Source organism: Amaranthus tricolor, chromosome 3 (genome assembly GCF_026212465.1).
Source record: "Amaranthus tricolor cultivar Red isolate AtriRed21 chromosome 3, ASM2621246v1, whole genome shotgun sequence".
In the NCBI taxonomy this organism is placed as follows: domain Eukaryota; kingdom Viridiplantae; phylum Streptophyta; class Magnoliopsida; order Caryophyllales; family Amaranthaceae; genus Amaranthus; species Amaranthus tricolor.
In genome coordinates, this window is record NC_080049.1 from 5442132 (window position 1) to 5458274 (window position 16143).

Sequence of the window (16143 nt, forward strand, 5' to 3'; positions counted from 1 at the left end):
AGAAATAGAGAGTATATTAATATATCATTTTATATTAATATTTTAGTGTAGTCGTTATACTTTCATTTATATTATTTGATGTTAATCGAATCATATGGTGAGAATTTTGGGAAGTTTCCTAAAGTAAGGTTATGGCATGGATCAGACAGTATTTATAGTTGTTGGGTTATTTTCTCTCGTTTGAAGGAAGAGTCCAATTAGTATATTTAAATATGGGCTTTTAATATTATTTATGGGCTAATATATTAATTAAAATAAAAAAAAAAAAGAAAAAACAATAAAACAAAAAAAAGGCAATTATTTTTGGGTTTTACATATGACACGCAAAACATAAGAAAAAGTAAGGTACAGTGAGCGAGGCGGCAGAAAAAGAGAAACATGCACGGGAAGTTTTCGTCAATCCGATCGAAGGTTATTCGTGGTCCTTTTTTCGTCAAATTTTGACACGGTGTTTCCGTCTATCCAACCTACATATTCAACGGTTGGAATGTTGATTTGTGTATTGTAAGTGGGTAATTTGTATTTTGTTATAATTTACTCTAATTGTTATTTTACCACTTTTGAGTGATGTTTTAGGGTTGTTTGGTGTTTGTATTGCTCTTAGTATTGTCTAGAGAGGATTTTAGTTGTACTATTAATTTTATTGGTGATTAGTGGAAGAGTTTGGTACCACTTATGGTCCCGTGGTTTTTTCCCGCATTGGGTTTCCACGTAAAATATCGTGTATACTTTACTTTCCGCATTTTTACTTTACTGTGCTTGATTATGAGATATTATTATTTGTTTGATTGGATTGGTCATTTTTACTCATCTAACAACACAAAGGAAGAAAGTGTGTGTTATATTGCCACTTTTCTCAATAATAGTTTTGTTGAGGGATGGATCAGGCGGTACCTTGTTTCTAGTCAAATACGGACAATAATTTTTATAATTATTAAAAACTTTTCAATTTCCATAAGAGATCGTTACACTTTTTTTTTATCTTGTATACAATTTCCATTTATAGAAAAATCTCACCATTTTCTTTATTCTGATTCACACAATTTAAATTTTAAATGGCCTCATAGTTTTTAATCTTTATATTATTATATATAATATACAATTATGATAATTTTTAAAAATAAATTGGACTATTTATAAAGAATGAATAAAGAGCAGATTGATGACATGTAGGAGAGTTGAGAATGAGGAAAGAAACGTGGGGAGATGATATAAAATAATGAACAACCACCTTTCACTTAGCCAAATATTATTGTATTTATTGTCAATATGTGAATTAATCAATCAATTTGAATATGTGAAAATTCGGAAAAGAGTAAATTTAGTACGTCAATCTGTACGGACATAATTAATCACATGGACTTCACCTGTCAGGCTCTCACACATTTCATCTCTTTTATTTTACCTGCAATGTTTAAATAATACTCTTTGTGTTTTTTTTTAAATGTTTATTTGTTTTGAATATGTTTCTCAATACACTAATATTATCTTTAAAATTTCTAATCGTGTATAATTAAAAATTATAAAAACTAAATATCAATAAACCTTATATTGGGACAAATCAAATAAGATCTCATTTAACTATGTTTTAACTTATAAATTAACAATAAAATACAAATTAAGAATGAATGATAAATAGTATCCAAAAATCAAATAAGACGTTTGAAAAGAAAAAGAGGGATTACTAATTTCACTTCATTAATGTATCAATTATTGTAAACAAATAAAAAAAATATAATGTAGCAAGTATTATGAAAAATATATAAAGCTATTAAAAATAAAACTAAAGAGTCAAAAAAATATAAACTCCATGTACGAGATTCGCTGCATAAATCATAAAGGAACCAATGTCTTCGCATTATGGTGTTAAAAAATTGCATTTTGAACCGTCTTAAAGAGTATTTATATCATCGTATTCGTTATCGCAATAACTTTATGCATTTTAGCACTTATGGCTATACTCTATTAATACAAATTGCTCTTGATAATTTTTTAGTCCTAGGCAAAAAATTAAATTAGGGCTTTTATATAAGTAAAGTTTCGGTTGTTTTTTCTTCAACTATGTAGTTCAGTAGTCATGCACTTAACTGAGAAACCTAATGCTACAAGTTCGATCCATGCTAAAAGCTACTTATGCAAATACTAATTTTTAATTATAAAAGATTAAATCAATTTGAGCGCAATCATAAGCTAGACCCTCGATGGTTGCACCTCAAAACTATCCACAGAAACGATCCTCAATACAATAATAATTCCACAATAGAACATGTCTAGAAAAGATTAATCAAAGTATAATGAGTCAAATTAAGATTACTTATAATATTATGGTCAAGTTAACAAGTAAATAGTTGATGTTCCTTGTTGGACAAGTTCAGAGTCATCTTCTATCATTCCTAATTTATTTATGGTATTCCATGACTGATGATAGGTGCTTTAAATCCTTGTGTTCTCATTCTGAATGCTTTCATATAAGCTCTTTTATAGGGTTAGTCAAAATGGGATATTTGAATTTTCTTGTAAGCTTATGATAAGCTTATTGTTTGAATGAAGTTGAACTTTTCTGCCTGAAATCTGATGGATCTTATATGAAAATGAAACAAACAATTCATTAACAAAAGAGCTAAACAAGATTCATGCACTCCAATATGCCCTGTGTTGATAAACTAATTTATATCATTTATGCCTAATTGCCTAGCTATAATGATAATTTTTCAAACATAACCTACAAGTTAACAAGCTATTCCACCCTTTTGTTAATTTGCCCTGATGAAGTTACCCTCAAATGTCAAGGCCAAACTAGTTTTCTGTAGAATTGTAGAGTGCAGACGGACTGCCAATAAACCAACTTAACAAAAATTTTAAAATTGATGGTTGAAATCTCAATATATGTTATATATTTTATTATGCTTCCTCAAACTTGAGCCTTTTAGGCTAAAATTGTGGATGCAACACAAGTCTTCCTTAAATTTGACGATGATAATTCCACTTGAAAGGAGGGGTGAATGAGATTTGAATCAATACCTAGGCTCTGATACCATGTTAAAAAACTAATTCAACCAAAAGTTTAAGGTGATGGTTGAAATCCAATATAACATATACTCTATCATAGATCTTTATAGACCTTGGGAACCCTGATGATTTATATGCTCAAATTTATAATAGGATTAATTGGTTTGTTTTTGTTTGTTCTTGATGGACTCAAATATTTACAGTTTTTTGGTTTCAAATTACAATGGACTTATTAAATCTCGTGTACTTTTTAGTTATATGAAGCTGCAAACAAAGCTTGTTATCATCGGTCAATCAGAAATACCCTCATTGTTTTTACATGTTTATTATATTATCTTTATGTTCCTCTGTTCTTTTTATCAATTAGTTCATGGACCCTTGTTTTAACTTTAACAATTCTTAGTATTCTAAGATTTAAACCATAACGACATTGAACAATGAGGTATATTTCTAGGAACTTCCCTAAAAAACTATGAGAATAACTAATGTTCCTGATGACCATGAAAAATTATAAACAATGAGGAATTTCTAGGAACTTCCCTAATATAGTGTGACAGTTTCTTATGTTCCTTAAGAGCATGAAAGCTTATTAGTAGTATAATTCAATCTTGACCAAATATTTCAATTGGTTAAGGTAGCTTTGTAGAATATGCTTCCCATGTAAGATCTTGAATTGGTGTGATGGGTTAGAACTTTTATCTTATTCTTCTCCTAATCATCTTTCTTCCCCTCCTATAAAAGACTTATTCCTTTGCAATTTTAGCCAAACTTGAAAACCTTCTAAGCCTTTTGTTCTCTTCATAATCAAACTTCAAAATCTTCTAACTGCTTTTTCATATCTTCGGTGTTTCTATGGATGATTCTATGAGCTCTACCAACCACAAAATCCGCCAAACTCTCTATTCAGACAACGATTTTGAGTCTTCTTCTGAAGATAGTAGTTGGTCTTTGTATCTTGATAACTCTGTCGCTACGAGTAATTCGAAAGGTACTGTCAGTTGTTCTGATTCTGAAATCTCCTCTATATATTCCGGTCCTGATGGTCGAGCAAAAAAGATGAATCAAAACGAAGATCACATCGAAACAGCTAGATCGAGTGCTAAAAGGAGAAAGATGACAGTTCCTTGTATTGATCATGAGCTGGAGGATACTGCAACCTCTCCTGTTTGTAATTCTATGGTATGTATTGTATATTGAGGATGTTATGTTCTATTTGATTCTGCTAAATTAGGCTGGACTAATTGTGAATGCCACTATGCCAACATATTATCGGAAACACGAGGTGCATACACTTCATAAGCCAAGGATATATATACCGTCCTAAGACCATATGGCAATGGGAAAAGTGTGCACACCTTTTTTAATATGTCGATGTGAGATAAGACATCCCAACAGATTCTTATCTATTTTGACATCATTTATTACTTGTGTTACATTTTAGGTTCAGGAGTTGGAACAATGGTATTTGGCTATGCAAGAGATAATAAGCTCTGATTTGAAAGTATTCCCATCTATGCAGCAAGACAAGCTTGACTATGCTTGGGTTTCTCAGGTGAAAACACAACTGTCCTGGAATTGTTTCTAATTTCTTTGCCAACATCAATAAGTCATACAACTTGTCTTGTATGAAACCGATTCATGGTCTCACCATAAGATGAGTCCATATAATTAGTCCATTTCTCTAATCGATCAGTTTAAAGCTGTAAGTGATCACTTTAGCACACTAAATGTACATGAGGTCGGCCAATAGAGACTGTCTCATTCAATAATTTGTCTAAGTCATAATGTCAAGTAATCAATTGAACCAAAATCTTAAATTGATGTTTGAATCCTCAATATATGTTATATACTCTATTACACCCTCAAACAAAAACCCTTTAAGTTAGAAGGGTGGATGCCTCATACATAAGGCGAACTATTCCGTTCTCAAATGAGTGATGGATATGATTCGAACCTGTGACCTTCTGTTGTGTAGCATCCAATAAACTTAAACTGATAGTTGAAGTTCTAAATTTCTCTTGCATCGGTTTTTTCAGGAGAAACAAAATACTTCCAACCAGACGGGAGAACAAATACATTCAAGTTGTATTGGGAAAGAATTCAACAATGCAGGATTAAGGGAAAAGGGACTGTGTTTAGTCCCAGTTTCTTTGTTATTCTAGGTTTGGTTATTAACTACCACCCCACCTATTCAAAATCCTTCCATATCTTTTCTACCCTGGATTGGATATTTCTCATGAACAAAGATGGAAGAGGGAAAGATTTACATACTGATAACTGATCAGGATATGGGAACAACACTAATCTAATGCAATATTGATATCGGTCCACACAATTTCAAGGGGGATGACGGCTTTTTTGTCTATGGACAAAGAATTCGTGTGGGCAACTACTAAAGTTGATCTATTCATTCATGTAGTCGATCCAGATCCTTAGGATTAAGGTTTTGATATTGTTGTTGTTGAGATAAACGTCACTACCAAGGGTCTAAAATAGACTTGGCGATCTAATGGTATTCGACTAGTTGAGGTAAGGAAGCAAGTTTCTGTAACTCGACTATTATGCCTCAGCAGCACTAAAATGATTTGTGGGTGTTATTGTTCTTGTAATCAAGCATAATTACAAGCAATATCCAAGCTGAACAAAAAAAATTGCAACCTCTTTGGACTTGGAGCCTGAAATCCATGGAATATCAGCATATGTAGACTATGTCATATGTGCATTAACTGATATAAGCAATGCGGTGCACAATAACATCGATGCTACTGTTTACGAGACTAATAAGAGAAAATGTCGAATCCCATGGAGAATTTTGTATCAGTGGAGTAACAATCGTTACCACGTAACGAGTATAATCAACACAGGATTCGAAATATGTTAGGGCTATCAAATGCTTTATGATCGTTGTCTTTCATCTCTAGGATGATCAATCACCATGACCTTCTCTGCTTGAATTCCTGCTGAACATTCTTCGTGTTTCACACATATTGAGGCATGCCAGTGATATGGGATACTTATTCTCGATCGAAAATTGGAACACTTCTGTCGATTCTTTTGTAAAATGTTTTCATTATTGGAATGGATTCCTTTGTAAATCAGATTTAGCTTCAGTAAACAAATTATGTTTGTAATTCTAAGTAATAGTTAATGGAGTAGTCAGTCTGAAGTTGCACAAATATATCTTTTGTTGTGCTGCATCTTGGTATACATTTTTTGCTCCTCCTTGCTCCCTGCAACAATTGTTATCGGTCATGCTGATCACAGGTTTGGATGATGATATTAGTGTAACATGATTCGCTAGCTAATTCGCTTTTTAAACTCGCGATTCACTCAAATTTGCCCGAGAATAGCCCAAAATCGACCATAATTCGCTTTTTTCATTTGCAATTCGCGAGGAGATTAGCGAATCATGTGACATTGAATGGTATCGACTTGGTTAGTCTTCTAGTTTGGAAGTGTGAGTGTGCCTCAACAATCAACTCCGAGTATGTTGAAATAGAAGCATGTGTGTAGCGTTCTCAATGCATTGGAGCTATGTCGTAATTTGGAGCTATGTTGTAGTTTGGTGTTAATCGTAGCTTCGTAGGTGTTGGGCAATGATGCTCGGACAATCATCAACAAAGCTCAAATGAGGCCAATGCATGGCACAAGCAGCAGGGGCAAGAGGAAGGCCGAAAGTCATCAGCAGCACCTGCTCAGGCAAGTATACCACCTGCTCAGGCGAGCATGTCTTCCAACACAGCTACTGATCGACCTTAATCTGCTAGACTTCTTTAGTTCTATTCCTTGAATGAGCTATGTATATGCTTAAACAAGCAACCATGCTTTGCACACGGCATTGAATTTAGGTAGTGTTTGAAAACGTAAAATTTATTTGAAAATAGGGAATTTAATTTTGGTATTTAAATTTATGATTTGTAAATGACACCTATATACTTAGAATTTTCAAATTTGATATTTGGCCCAGTTTATATTGTTAATTAAAATTCTACAGAGCTAACTTATTTTCACATTTTCAAATTTAAGATTTCTCAAACATAATATTTAGATCAATTCAGCATTTGAAAATGAAATTCAAGTTGTTATAATATTTTTTATTTCATGGGTACAAATATGCATTACTTTCATTTCAACACACTATAGAGACATTCTTAGGAGCTCAATAAAGGGGTTTTAAGAGAGTCACAAAAGAGGTTTAAGTGTGGGTTTCCATTATAAATCCTTAAGTAACCTTTAATTTTTTATTTTATTATAATATTTTGTTTGCTTGCTTGTCTTCCATATTTTAAATTTCATGTTTTCTTGTTTATCTAATTTCTCAATTGTTCATACTTTGTTGTTGTGCGAATAACAAAAGCGACAAAGAAAATTTGATACACTCACTAAACAATCAAAAATGACTCTCATAATCACACCAGACATTTGTGCTTTGTCCAATCATAATGTACTTTTCATTTATAATTTGTTTATTTTGTATTTAATATGAAAAATAAAATAAATATTATATAAATTAAATTTCAGTTATACTTGTGAATAAATTACCTAGAATAATTCAACCTTTTACTAATTTTTATACAATAATCCTAAATTTTGATTAAACATGAGTAATCACAATTACAAAAGGTGCTTGCTAAGAATATACTAAAGTAATCTCTTACATATACAAGTTATTTCACATAAAAAATAAAAAAAATTAAATAAATATAGTTAAATTATAAAAAAATAAAAAGAGAACCCAACTAAGTTTATTTTTTATTCCAACTTTTAATTTTTAATAATTTTTAATTTATTTATATTTTCTTTTTTAGCAATTAATCTGTAAAGACCATCACCATTTGAGCAACAATATCATTGTGTAAGTGGCCCGAAAATTAGAATCATTCATGGTCAATAAAAAATTAAGAAGATTGAAATTACTCTAAGTAATTTTTCCAATACATATTAATCTAACTCAAATTTAACTCGTTTAAATAAAAGAATTATACAGTTTTGTTTTAGTTTAAAATTTTGACTTTAATATAACCCATTTAATAAAAAGATTGGGTCAGATAGATCTATTGCTTTAATTAGGTTAAAAAATCTCAACCTAAAACCACTTATTTTGGGTTAAGTCCAAGTTGAATTATCAACTCAAATAAGACTTTACGATGCCTAATGACAAACAAGGCAACAACACAAATAATGTATTAGTTTCGTTTTGAAATACTTATTACTGATAGCGACATATTTAGTGGAAAAATGTTACCATCTGTAATAAGTATAATATAATGGAAAAGTATAAAATTATTTAAATTATAATCCCACAATTAGAAAAAAAAATATCATATGTGATGAGATAATCATATTCCATAACTATTGAGTACTATTGTATAGAACTATAGGAGTGACTTCATGTCTAGTTCAGTCATAGTTTTGGCTTTTGTGCAGGCAGTAAAAGTTTGGTATGAACCAAATACTACAAAAATTTGGCAAATCTTACTTCACTTATTGACTGAAATTTGTCCTTATTGTTTGAGTGGTCTATTTAACTTTTCAAATGAAAATTCTGAATGTACATTGAGTAGAAAACCAAATCTAATTCCATGTTTGCCCACGTTATTAACATTATTTATTGTTTAAGCTTTTTATATATATTAGTGTTAATGTGTAAGTAAAAATATTATTAAGTACAATCTTGTTTGAATCGTATAATCGTATACTTTTATAATATTAGCTTTTTATAATTTTTAGAAGTGTATAATTTAATATATAAGTGATCAAAATTACGTATTAAATTGTGTATAAAATTAAATGTAGCAAGTACAATGGAACAAAAGAAATATTAATTATATATTTATAATTAAATAATAAAAATTATTTTCTATCTTTCATGTAATTCAATGTTAATAATTAGTTTTAAAATCAAATAAGCTAAATTATGATCTAAACAAACTGGAGACTAAATTAATCAAATAACCTAAATTATGATCTAAACAAACTTGAGATTAAATTCCACTACTTATTCTAATGATATCTTATTACTCCTAATATTTAGCAGTATACAATTATATTTTCTTCTTGTGACCTACTTATTAATAGACCTCTCAGGAGCTAGCTAGCTGTTTCTGACGTTTTTAAGACAGTTAAGCAAGAAATTTGCCTTTTGTCTCGGTTAGCGTCTTGGGTTGGAGTAAGTATCATTTTCATGGGATGAGATTTTTTAAAAAAATTTTTTTTTTTTTTTGTGAAATAAAGTAATAGTACTTTCTTCGATCTGAATTACTTGCAAAGACGGCACAAGCACTACAAAAAAAACACGAGATGGCTACGGGTTCATGTTTAATACATTTTTTTGTCTATTTTATCCCTTTAGATGTTAGGTGAAAAAGTAATAATGTGATGAGTGAGAATAAAATACGAGTAAAATAGAGAATTACTAAGTTGTTTTTTGCCAAAAACGAAAAAAGTACAAATATTATGAAACAATAAAAAAATATATTAATTCTTTATTGAAACCATCTCACTGTAAAACGGTCTAAATTGGATCAGCACATACTCTAAAAGAAAAAAATTATATGTAAATTTCATTGTTTTTAATGTTTTATTAAACGGAAGAATTACTAGTCAAACATTTTTCTTATTCTTTTGTAAGTGACAAGTATAAATATAGTAGTGGTGCTAGCTATATATATAACAGTATAGCAGCAAGAATCATACATTTATAGAAAAAATGGATGATTCATTGAGCTCCACAAATAATAATAAAATGAAAATAAAATCTTTGTATTATGATAAATCTAATTATTCTTCTTCATCTTCTAAGGAGAGTAGTTGGAGTTTGTACCTTGAAGATTTCATAACCAACAAAGATGACACTGTGGATGATGAAACCTCTTCAATGGAAGTTGTTGATTATGAATTGATGGATACTGCAACAAGTATTATACCTTCTCCAGGAAAATGCCCTTATTATGTATGACCCACTTTATTCTTATCATTGTTTTCTTTTTGGCTAAAATTTTATACTAATTAATTATATTTCATGATTTTTTATTTTTATTTTTTTAATTTTTTGTGTATGTTTTTCACTTTTTCCCTTAGCTGTTCCTTATAGGTTAATCAAAAATCAAAGCATTTGTACGTGAAATCAATAGAGCAGTACAAGTACAATGGACATGATTTCGAGGTAAGTGAAAAAACCTAACGGCTTATTCGTTAGTATTAATTAGAATAAACAGTATTAATGGGAATGAAAAACTAGTATAATTTACTAATTTAGTAAAATATTTCTTGACAAGTTTAATGACCATGGTTATACTCCTTTCACAACCTTATTTTCTTCAATAAATTCATTTCAATACATTACCATTTAAACAGTTAGGTATTAATGAAAAATTATAAAGAATAACTTGTATTATGATCAAATTTTTATTACCATGAGAATGACATAATACAAATCATAAAAATTTACACTATAAATTATTTTTATTCCCATCATTTTATACCTTTTATCCAAACAAGCCGTAAGAGTTATCACAAATTATTTTTTACTTTTATAAAGATAGACTAAGGTAAGAAATAAGTTAAATGAAAATTAAACCAATGATATTAATTATAAGAGGAAAGTGGTACATATTATTCTAATTAAAACAAAACTCCATTACGATAGAATGAGGGAATGAACAAAGGGGAGGGCCGGAAAATGAACAAAGGGGAGGGCCGGAAAACTAGGTGGAAATTGAATTTATAGTGATGTTAGAAAAGCAGTACTTGTTTCCACCAAAATAAAAATTAATTTTCTTTTACATTATATTTAGGATTTAGGATTTTAGTCAAGGGCGCCAAAATTTAGGGTAACATCACCAAAAAACATTATGTAGGGGATAAAAAATTATTGAAAAAATTTTTTCGCGAATAATACAACCCTTTATTAATTTCTCTATAATAATACGAATTTTTAATTAACTATGAATAACACCAACTTAGGGGTTTTTTCCTAGAATAATATCAATTTTAGTTTATTAACTAATTTACCAATTTTTCGTCTTATAACCTCCTATAGTTTGATTTTTAACATGTTAGGGATATTTTAGGAAAACACCCCTTAAGTAGGTATTATTCATGATTAATAAAAGTTGGTATTATTGTAGGGAAATAAGCAAAAGATTGTATTATTCCTGATAATACTTCCAAAATTATATAGGGCATTTGAGTTGTTGTGACTTAAAAGCATAGACTTATAATAATTTCTTTTGATTATATTTTTTTTATTTTATTTAAAATTTATTTTTATTATAATTTTAATTTAAAAATTATTTTTTGTTGCACCATTATCACGATAAACTACAACAAAATTAACTTTTGGTAATATATATTTAGTGACATTGAATATATGTCAGCAATATAACGGTGGGAGTAGTGAAAAACCCAAAGTATGTGTGAAAAACCCAAAGTGAAAAATCAAAATATAACGGTGGGAGTAGTGTTTGTTGTTTTCTAGTTTTGATATGGTGGATTGGAATTTGAAAGGCTATTATTAAAGTAAATCTTCTACTCATCATTTTATATAACATCTTCTCTTATAAACATCTTTTAGTCTCCACTTCTCATTAACAATTGGTATTATGAGGCATACATCGTTCTAGACTTTAGCTTCGCATATATTCACACAAATAAATCAAAAACACAGTAAATTTGTTAGAAAATAACCACATGGTCATTTGTGATCCCATATTGAATAAATTAGAGAGGATTGACTAATATATATATACTTGATGGACTACTCTTCCTAATGTTAATTGGTTTAAAGATGAAATCTCATCGAGTTTATATTCAGTCAACTCTCTTCTTATAAGGGTATTGTGTTTTATACAAACTTAATGACAAATTTATCAAAATTCATGCACATGGCTTCTTAGTCTTCAACATCTCAAACTTTCGACCAGAATATAATTGAAGAAATTAAAACTAAGATCTGAATACTTGATTTGTATTGATTTATCAATGAGTGGAACACCTCTATTTATACATAATTTGACTACCTAATAAGAAAACAAAATATTACGATATATTAAAATTATGGAAACTAAATCAAAATAATATAAAATATAATATTCTACTAATACTCTACTTTTCTACACTTTCCCTCAAGTTTGGTCTTGGGATCACCGAGACCGAACTTGCCAAAAATATTCTTCAATGTTTTTGAGCCAATTGCCTTGAACAGAAAATCCGCTAGTTGATCTTTTGATTTTACAAATAACATTTTGATAATTTTTGAGGCAAATTTGTCATGATTAATTTTCAACTTTTCGAGTTTTGGATAAAAAAAAACCACATTTTAAAGGGTGAGAAAATGGGTAAAGAAAATTGGGTAAGCTTATTTTTGGGTAATTGGGTAAGTAGATTTTGGAAATTGAAGGGTTGTTTGTCGGTTTTCTTGACGAGGAATGACGAACGCAGTCATGCCACCGTTCTGGTAACTCACCGGAGCTTTGGAGGCGACTTTTTCGTTTTTGAACTCATCAAGTATTTTCCGGAATGACGAATTATCTTATTCTGACCGGCTTTCTTCCCTTTTTTCACTCCCCCTTTCGTCAGTGACGGGCCCAAGAAAGGTGAAAATCTATGTCCACAATGCATGGGCACTAGTAGTATGGTCAAGAACAACATTGATAATGGTGGTGTCAAGGGTGTAAAATATCCATGACATCACTTGAGCATCGTTTTGGATCCATTGATGATCTTTATTTTCTGGAGGGGCGACAATAATATGATTGAGCTACCATAGATTTGCTATTTCTTGTTTAATTTCATTACACCACTTGTTGTAATTTATAAGATTCAAATTTTCAGAAACATATAGGTAAGTATGGATTTTTTAGCTATATGTTTGGATGCTTTGGAACACTTGTTCCAAGGAAATCATCTTTTTCGGGTTTGGTTTAATTTTTGTTCTGGTTTTGGTTTGATTTTGATCTGTTTTTTTTTTTCGAGTTTAGTTTGGTTTTTGATATTTCCTGGTAAATGATGAACGTCGTGGCCGATCACTGGTCCCCGGAAAACACCATCAGCTCTAATACCATGAAGAAATTAAGACTAAGATCTGAATACTTAGTTTGTATTGATTTATCAATGAGAAAAACACCTCTATTTATACATAATTTGACCATTTAATAAGAATACAAAATATTACGATGTATTAAACTTATGAAAACTAAATCAAAATAATATAAAATATAAAATATAAAATATAATATTCTACTTTTCTACAATAATTTCTGTTGTTAACAAAGTGAATCATGATTTTTCAAGTGTCAAAATGAAGACTAGTCTAAGGGCTAGAAATTTGTGGAAAGTAGTGAAAAGTGATTCTAACGCTAAAATCACATTTTCTCGGATTGTTATAGAAAATCATGTTGATGAATGCAGATTAAAGGGGATGATGTGAGTTTGAGAAGAATACAATTTATTTGTTCAAATTTATTTTTAGATGTAGTTTTTTCTTTTTCTTTAAAATGATCATTAACGTTTAAAAAAATACATTTTGTTTAGGTCATTGATCAAGTAATCTCTTCGATAAAAACTAACTTTAAAGTTCAGCCTAATAAATACAATTATTAAAACCCTCGCAGTTACCTACTACTCTCTCCTATTCAGTATATGTGTCTTATTTTCTTTTATGGTCAAGTCACCTTAATTGTCTCATTTTTATTTTTGGTATGGGTTTTTGATTTTTATGCTCTTAGTAGTTTTATACTATTTTCAATTATACCCTCCATTATCCATACGAATTTTCCTTCCTTATATTAAAAACTCATAATACTACTCTCTTTTCTACTCTTAGGGTTCCACCTTTAACCCTGAAAAGTCAAATGAGAATAGGAGGGAGTATTATTTTAACAATTTTTATTTCTCTTAATTCTTCATTTTAAATATTGGTGTTGTTATATAAATCTATGAAAAAACAGAAGAATGCACAGTTACGATGAAGTTGCATAATTGACAAAATGGTAACATTACAGGCGCATGATTCAAAGTGCTTCCAAGAGGAAGTCAAAGATAACTGCAACAGTTTTCTCCAGGTAATTACCATATAACATATAAAAATAACAATCAAGTTAGTTCAACTGCAACACACATGTAGTGATAATAATGTTCGGCCTATCCGATAGACATAATGTTCATATGCACCTATTTGGTATGAAAAGTTTGAATAAAACATCATATATCTTTATTTCTTGTCAAGGAACCAATTTAACTAGAAGATTAAGCTAATGGTTGAGGTCTTAGGATTTGTTATATATTTTAATACATCCGCTCATACAAGATACTTTTGAGTTAGAAGTGTGGATGCAGCACATGCCTTTTTCATTCTTGGAGCTAAATATTCCACTTTATGAAAGATGGTTGAAATTGGAACTCGTGACCTCAGGTCACGCTGGCTTAGGATACGATGTCAAACAACCAACGACTTGACCAAAAGTTTAAATTGATGGTTGAAGCCTCATAATTTATTATATATTCTAACAATTGCTGCGCAGGAAAATGGACTGAATGTTGCACCACAAACAAAAGAAGGCATAGACATGAAAAGCCATGGCCAAGACACACAACTTAGGCAGAAAGGACTCTGTTTAGTTCCAATCTCTATATTACTAAATTACATTAACTGAAACCTTCTTGTAAACATACCAAACAAAAATGTTGTTAGTTTTAATGTTGAAAATTAATCAAAAACTTTTTGCCTAAACCTTAATTCCGTGCTACTTAACACTTATCTAACCGTGTTACCATGCATGGGATGGGTTTACATTGTACTTTTTATATTTCTTGCAATAAAATGTTTAATTACATTAACTAATTTTTGTTATGTTTTTCTCTATTACCTATAGATTTAAATCAATAAAGTAAAGCTTTTGTATCTGTCTCAATGCTGATTTTATTAATGTTAACTTTTGAAAATTTTAATTATGTATAATTTTAGATACCAAGAATTGAAAGTATTATGTTGAATAGTACAATTATCATCATATCCAATGTACTATGCTCATAGAAGCAATGATTATCACAAATAAGTACACTAGAAATTACAAGACTAATAGTACCAACAAATATATATATATATATATATATATATATATATATATATATATATATATATATATATATATATATATATATCATCTTATTCGGTGTATCCCACCCATAAAACTATGAGCAGGATCTGAGGAGGAAAGGACGACAACAACTCATACCCATAAAGGAGAGCACGACCAATGAGTCCCTCAACACGAGAAAGATCATGAGTAGTTCTTGCAAAGAATAAGACTGAGTGAAGCTGAGGCAAACTCCACAAGCTTGTTTCTTATCACCCAAACGTGATCGTTAAATACTAAATAAGGATAAATAAAATGCATAAAAATAAAAATAAATTAAATTAAAATAAAAATAAAATAAAAATAAATAAATAAAATAAATGAAAAAGCCAGAGAACAAAAGCACCAACAGGTAAGCGAAAAGGGATCAATAGTCTAGAACATGAATATGACGCCTCCAATTACTCTTATCTCTGGTCAATTCTTCAGAGGTGTAACTCATGCAAGTCGATTTTTATTTGCTCTTTCCAAGTTATCCTAGGTCTTTTTCGACTTCTCTTACTCTCCACTATGATTTTTTCCATCCTCCTCATAGGCGCGTCAAAAGTCTTTCTCTGCCCAAACCATCTCAACTTATTTTCGTGCAACTTTGCAGAGATAGGGGCGATCCCTAATTTCTTTCTAAACACTTGGTCCCTTATCCAATCCAACAATATGTGACCGCACATCCACCTCAGCATACGCATTTCTCTAACTTCCATCTTATATTCAAAAGTCTTCTTTACGAGCCAATATTTTGTATCATACAACAAAGCAGGTCTGATTGCCACTTAGTAAAATTTACCTTTTAACCTACTTGGGAATTTTCTATCACATAGCATCCCGATGGCTACTCTCCACTTGAGTCAATCCGCTTTTATATATATATATATAATATATATATATATATATATATATATATATATATATATATATATATATATATATATATATATATATATATATATATATATATATATATATATATATATATATATATATATATATATATATATAT

General features: G+C 29.9%; 1 protein-coding gene across 1 annotated transcript; it reads left to right on the top strand.

The window, feature by feature from the left end:
* The first annotated feature begins 3786 nt into the window (after nt 1-3786).
* LOC130808746 (uncharacterized) lies at nt 3787-5426 on the top strand. The gene is made up of 3 exons (XM_057674225.1): nt 3787-4188; nt 4451-4561; nt 5046-5426. Exons 1-3 carry the CDS (start codon nt 3862-3864, stop codon nt 5169-5171), a joined length of 564 nt encoding a protein of 187 aa, XP_057530208.1. The 5' UTR covers nt 3787-3861; the 3' UTR covers nt 5172-5426.
* Nucleotides 5427-16143: the final 10717 nt, after the last annotated feature.

Coding starts and splice junctions, on each gene's coding strand:
- LOC130808746 (XM_057674225.1), top strand. CDS start 3,862: ATGGATGATTCTATGAGCTCTACCAACCACAAAATCCGCCAAACTCTC. Junction 4,189..4,450: donor CTCCTGTTTGTAATTCTATG/GTATGTATTGTA, acceptor GTTACATTTTAG/GTTCAGGAGTTGGAACAATG. Junction 4,562..5,045: donor ACTATGCTTGGGTTTCTCAG/GTGAAAACACAA, acceptor CGGTTTTTTCAG/GAGAAACAAAATACTTCCAA.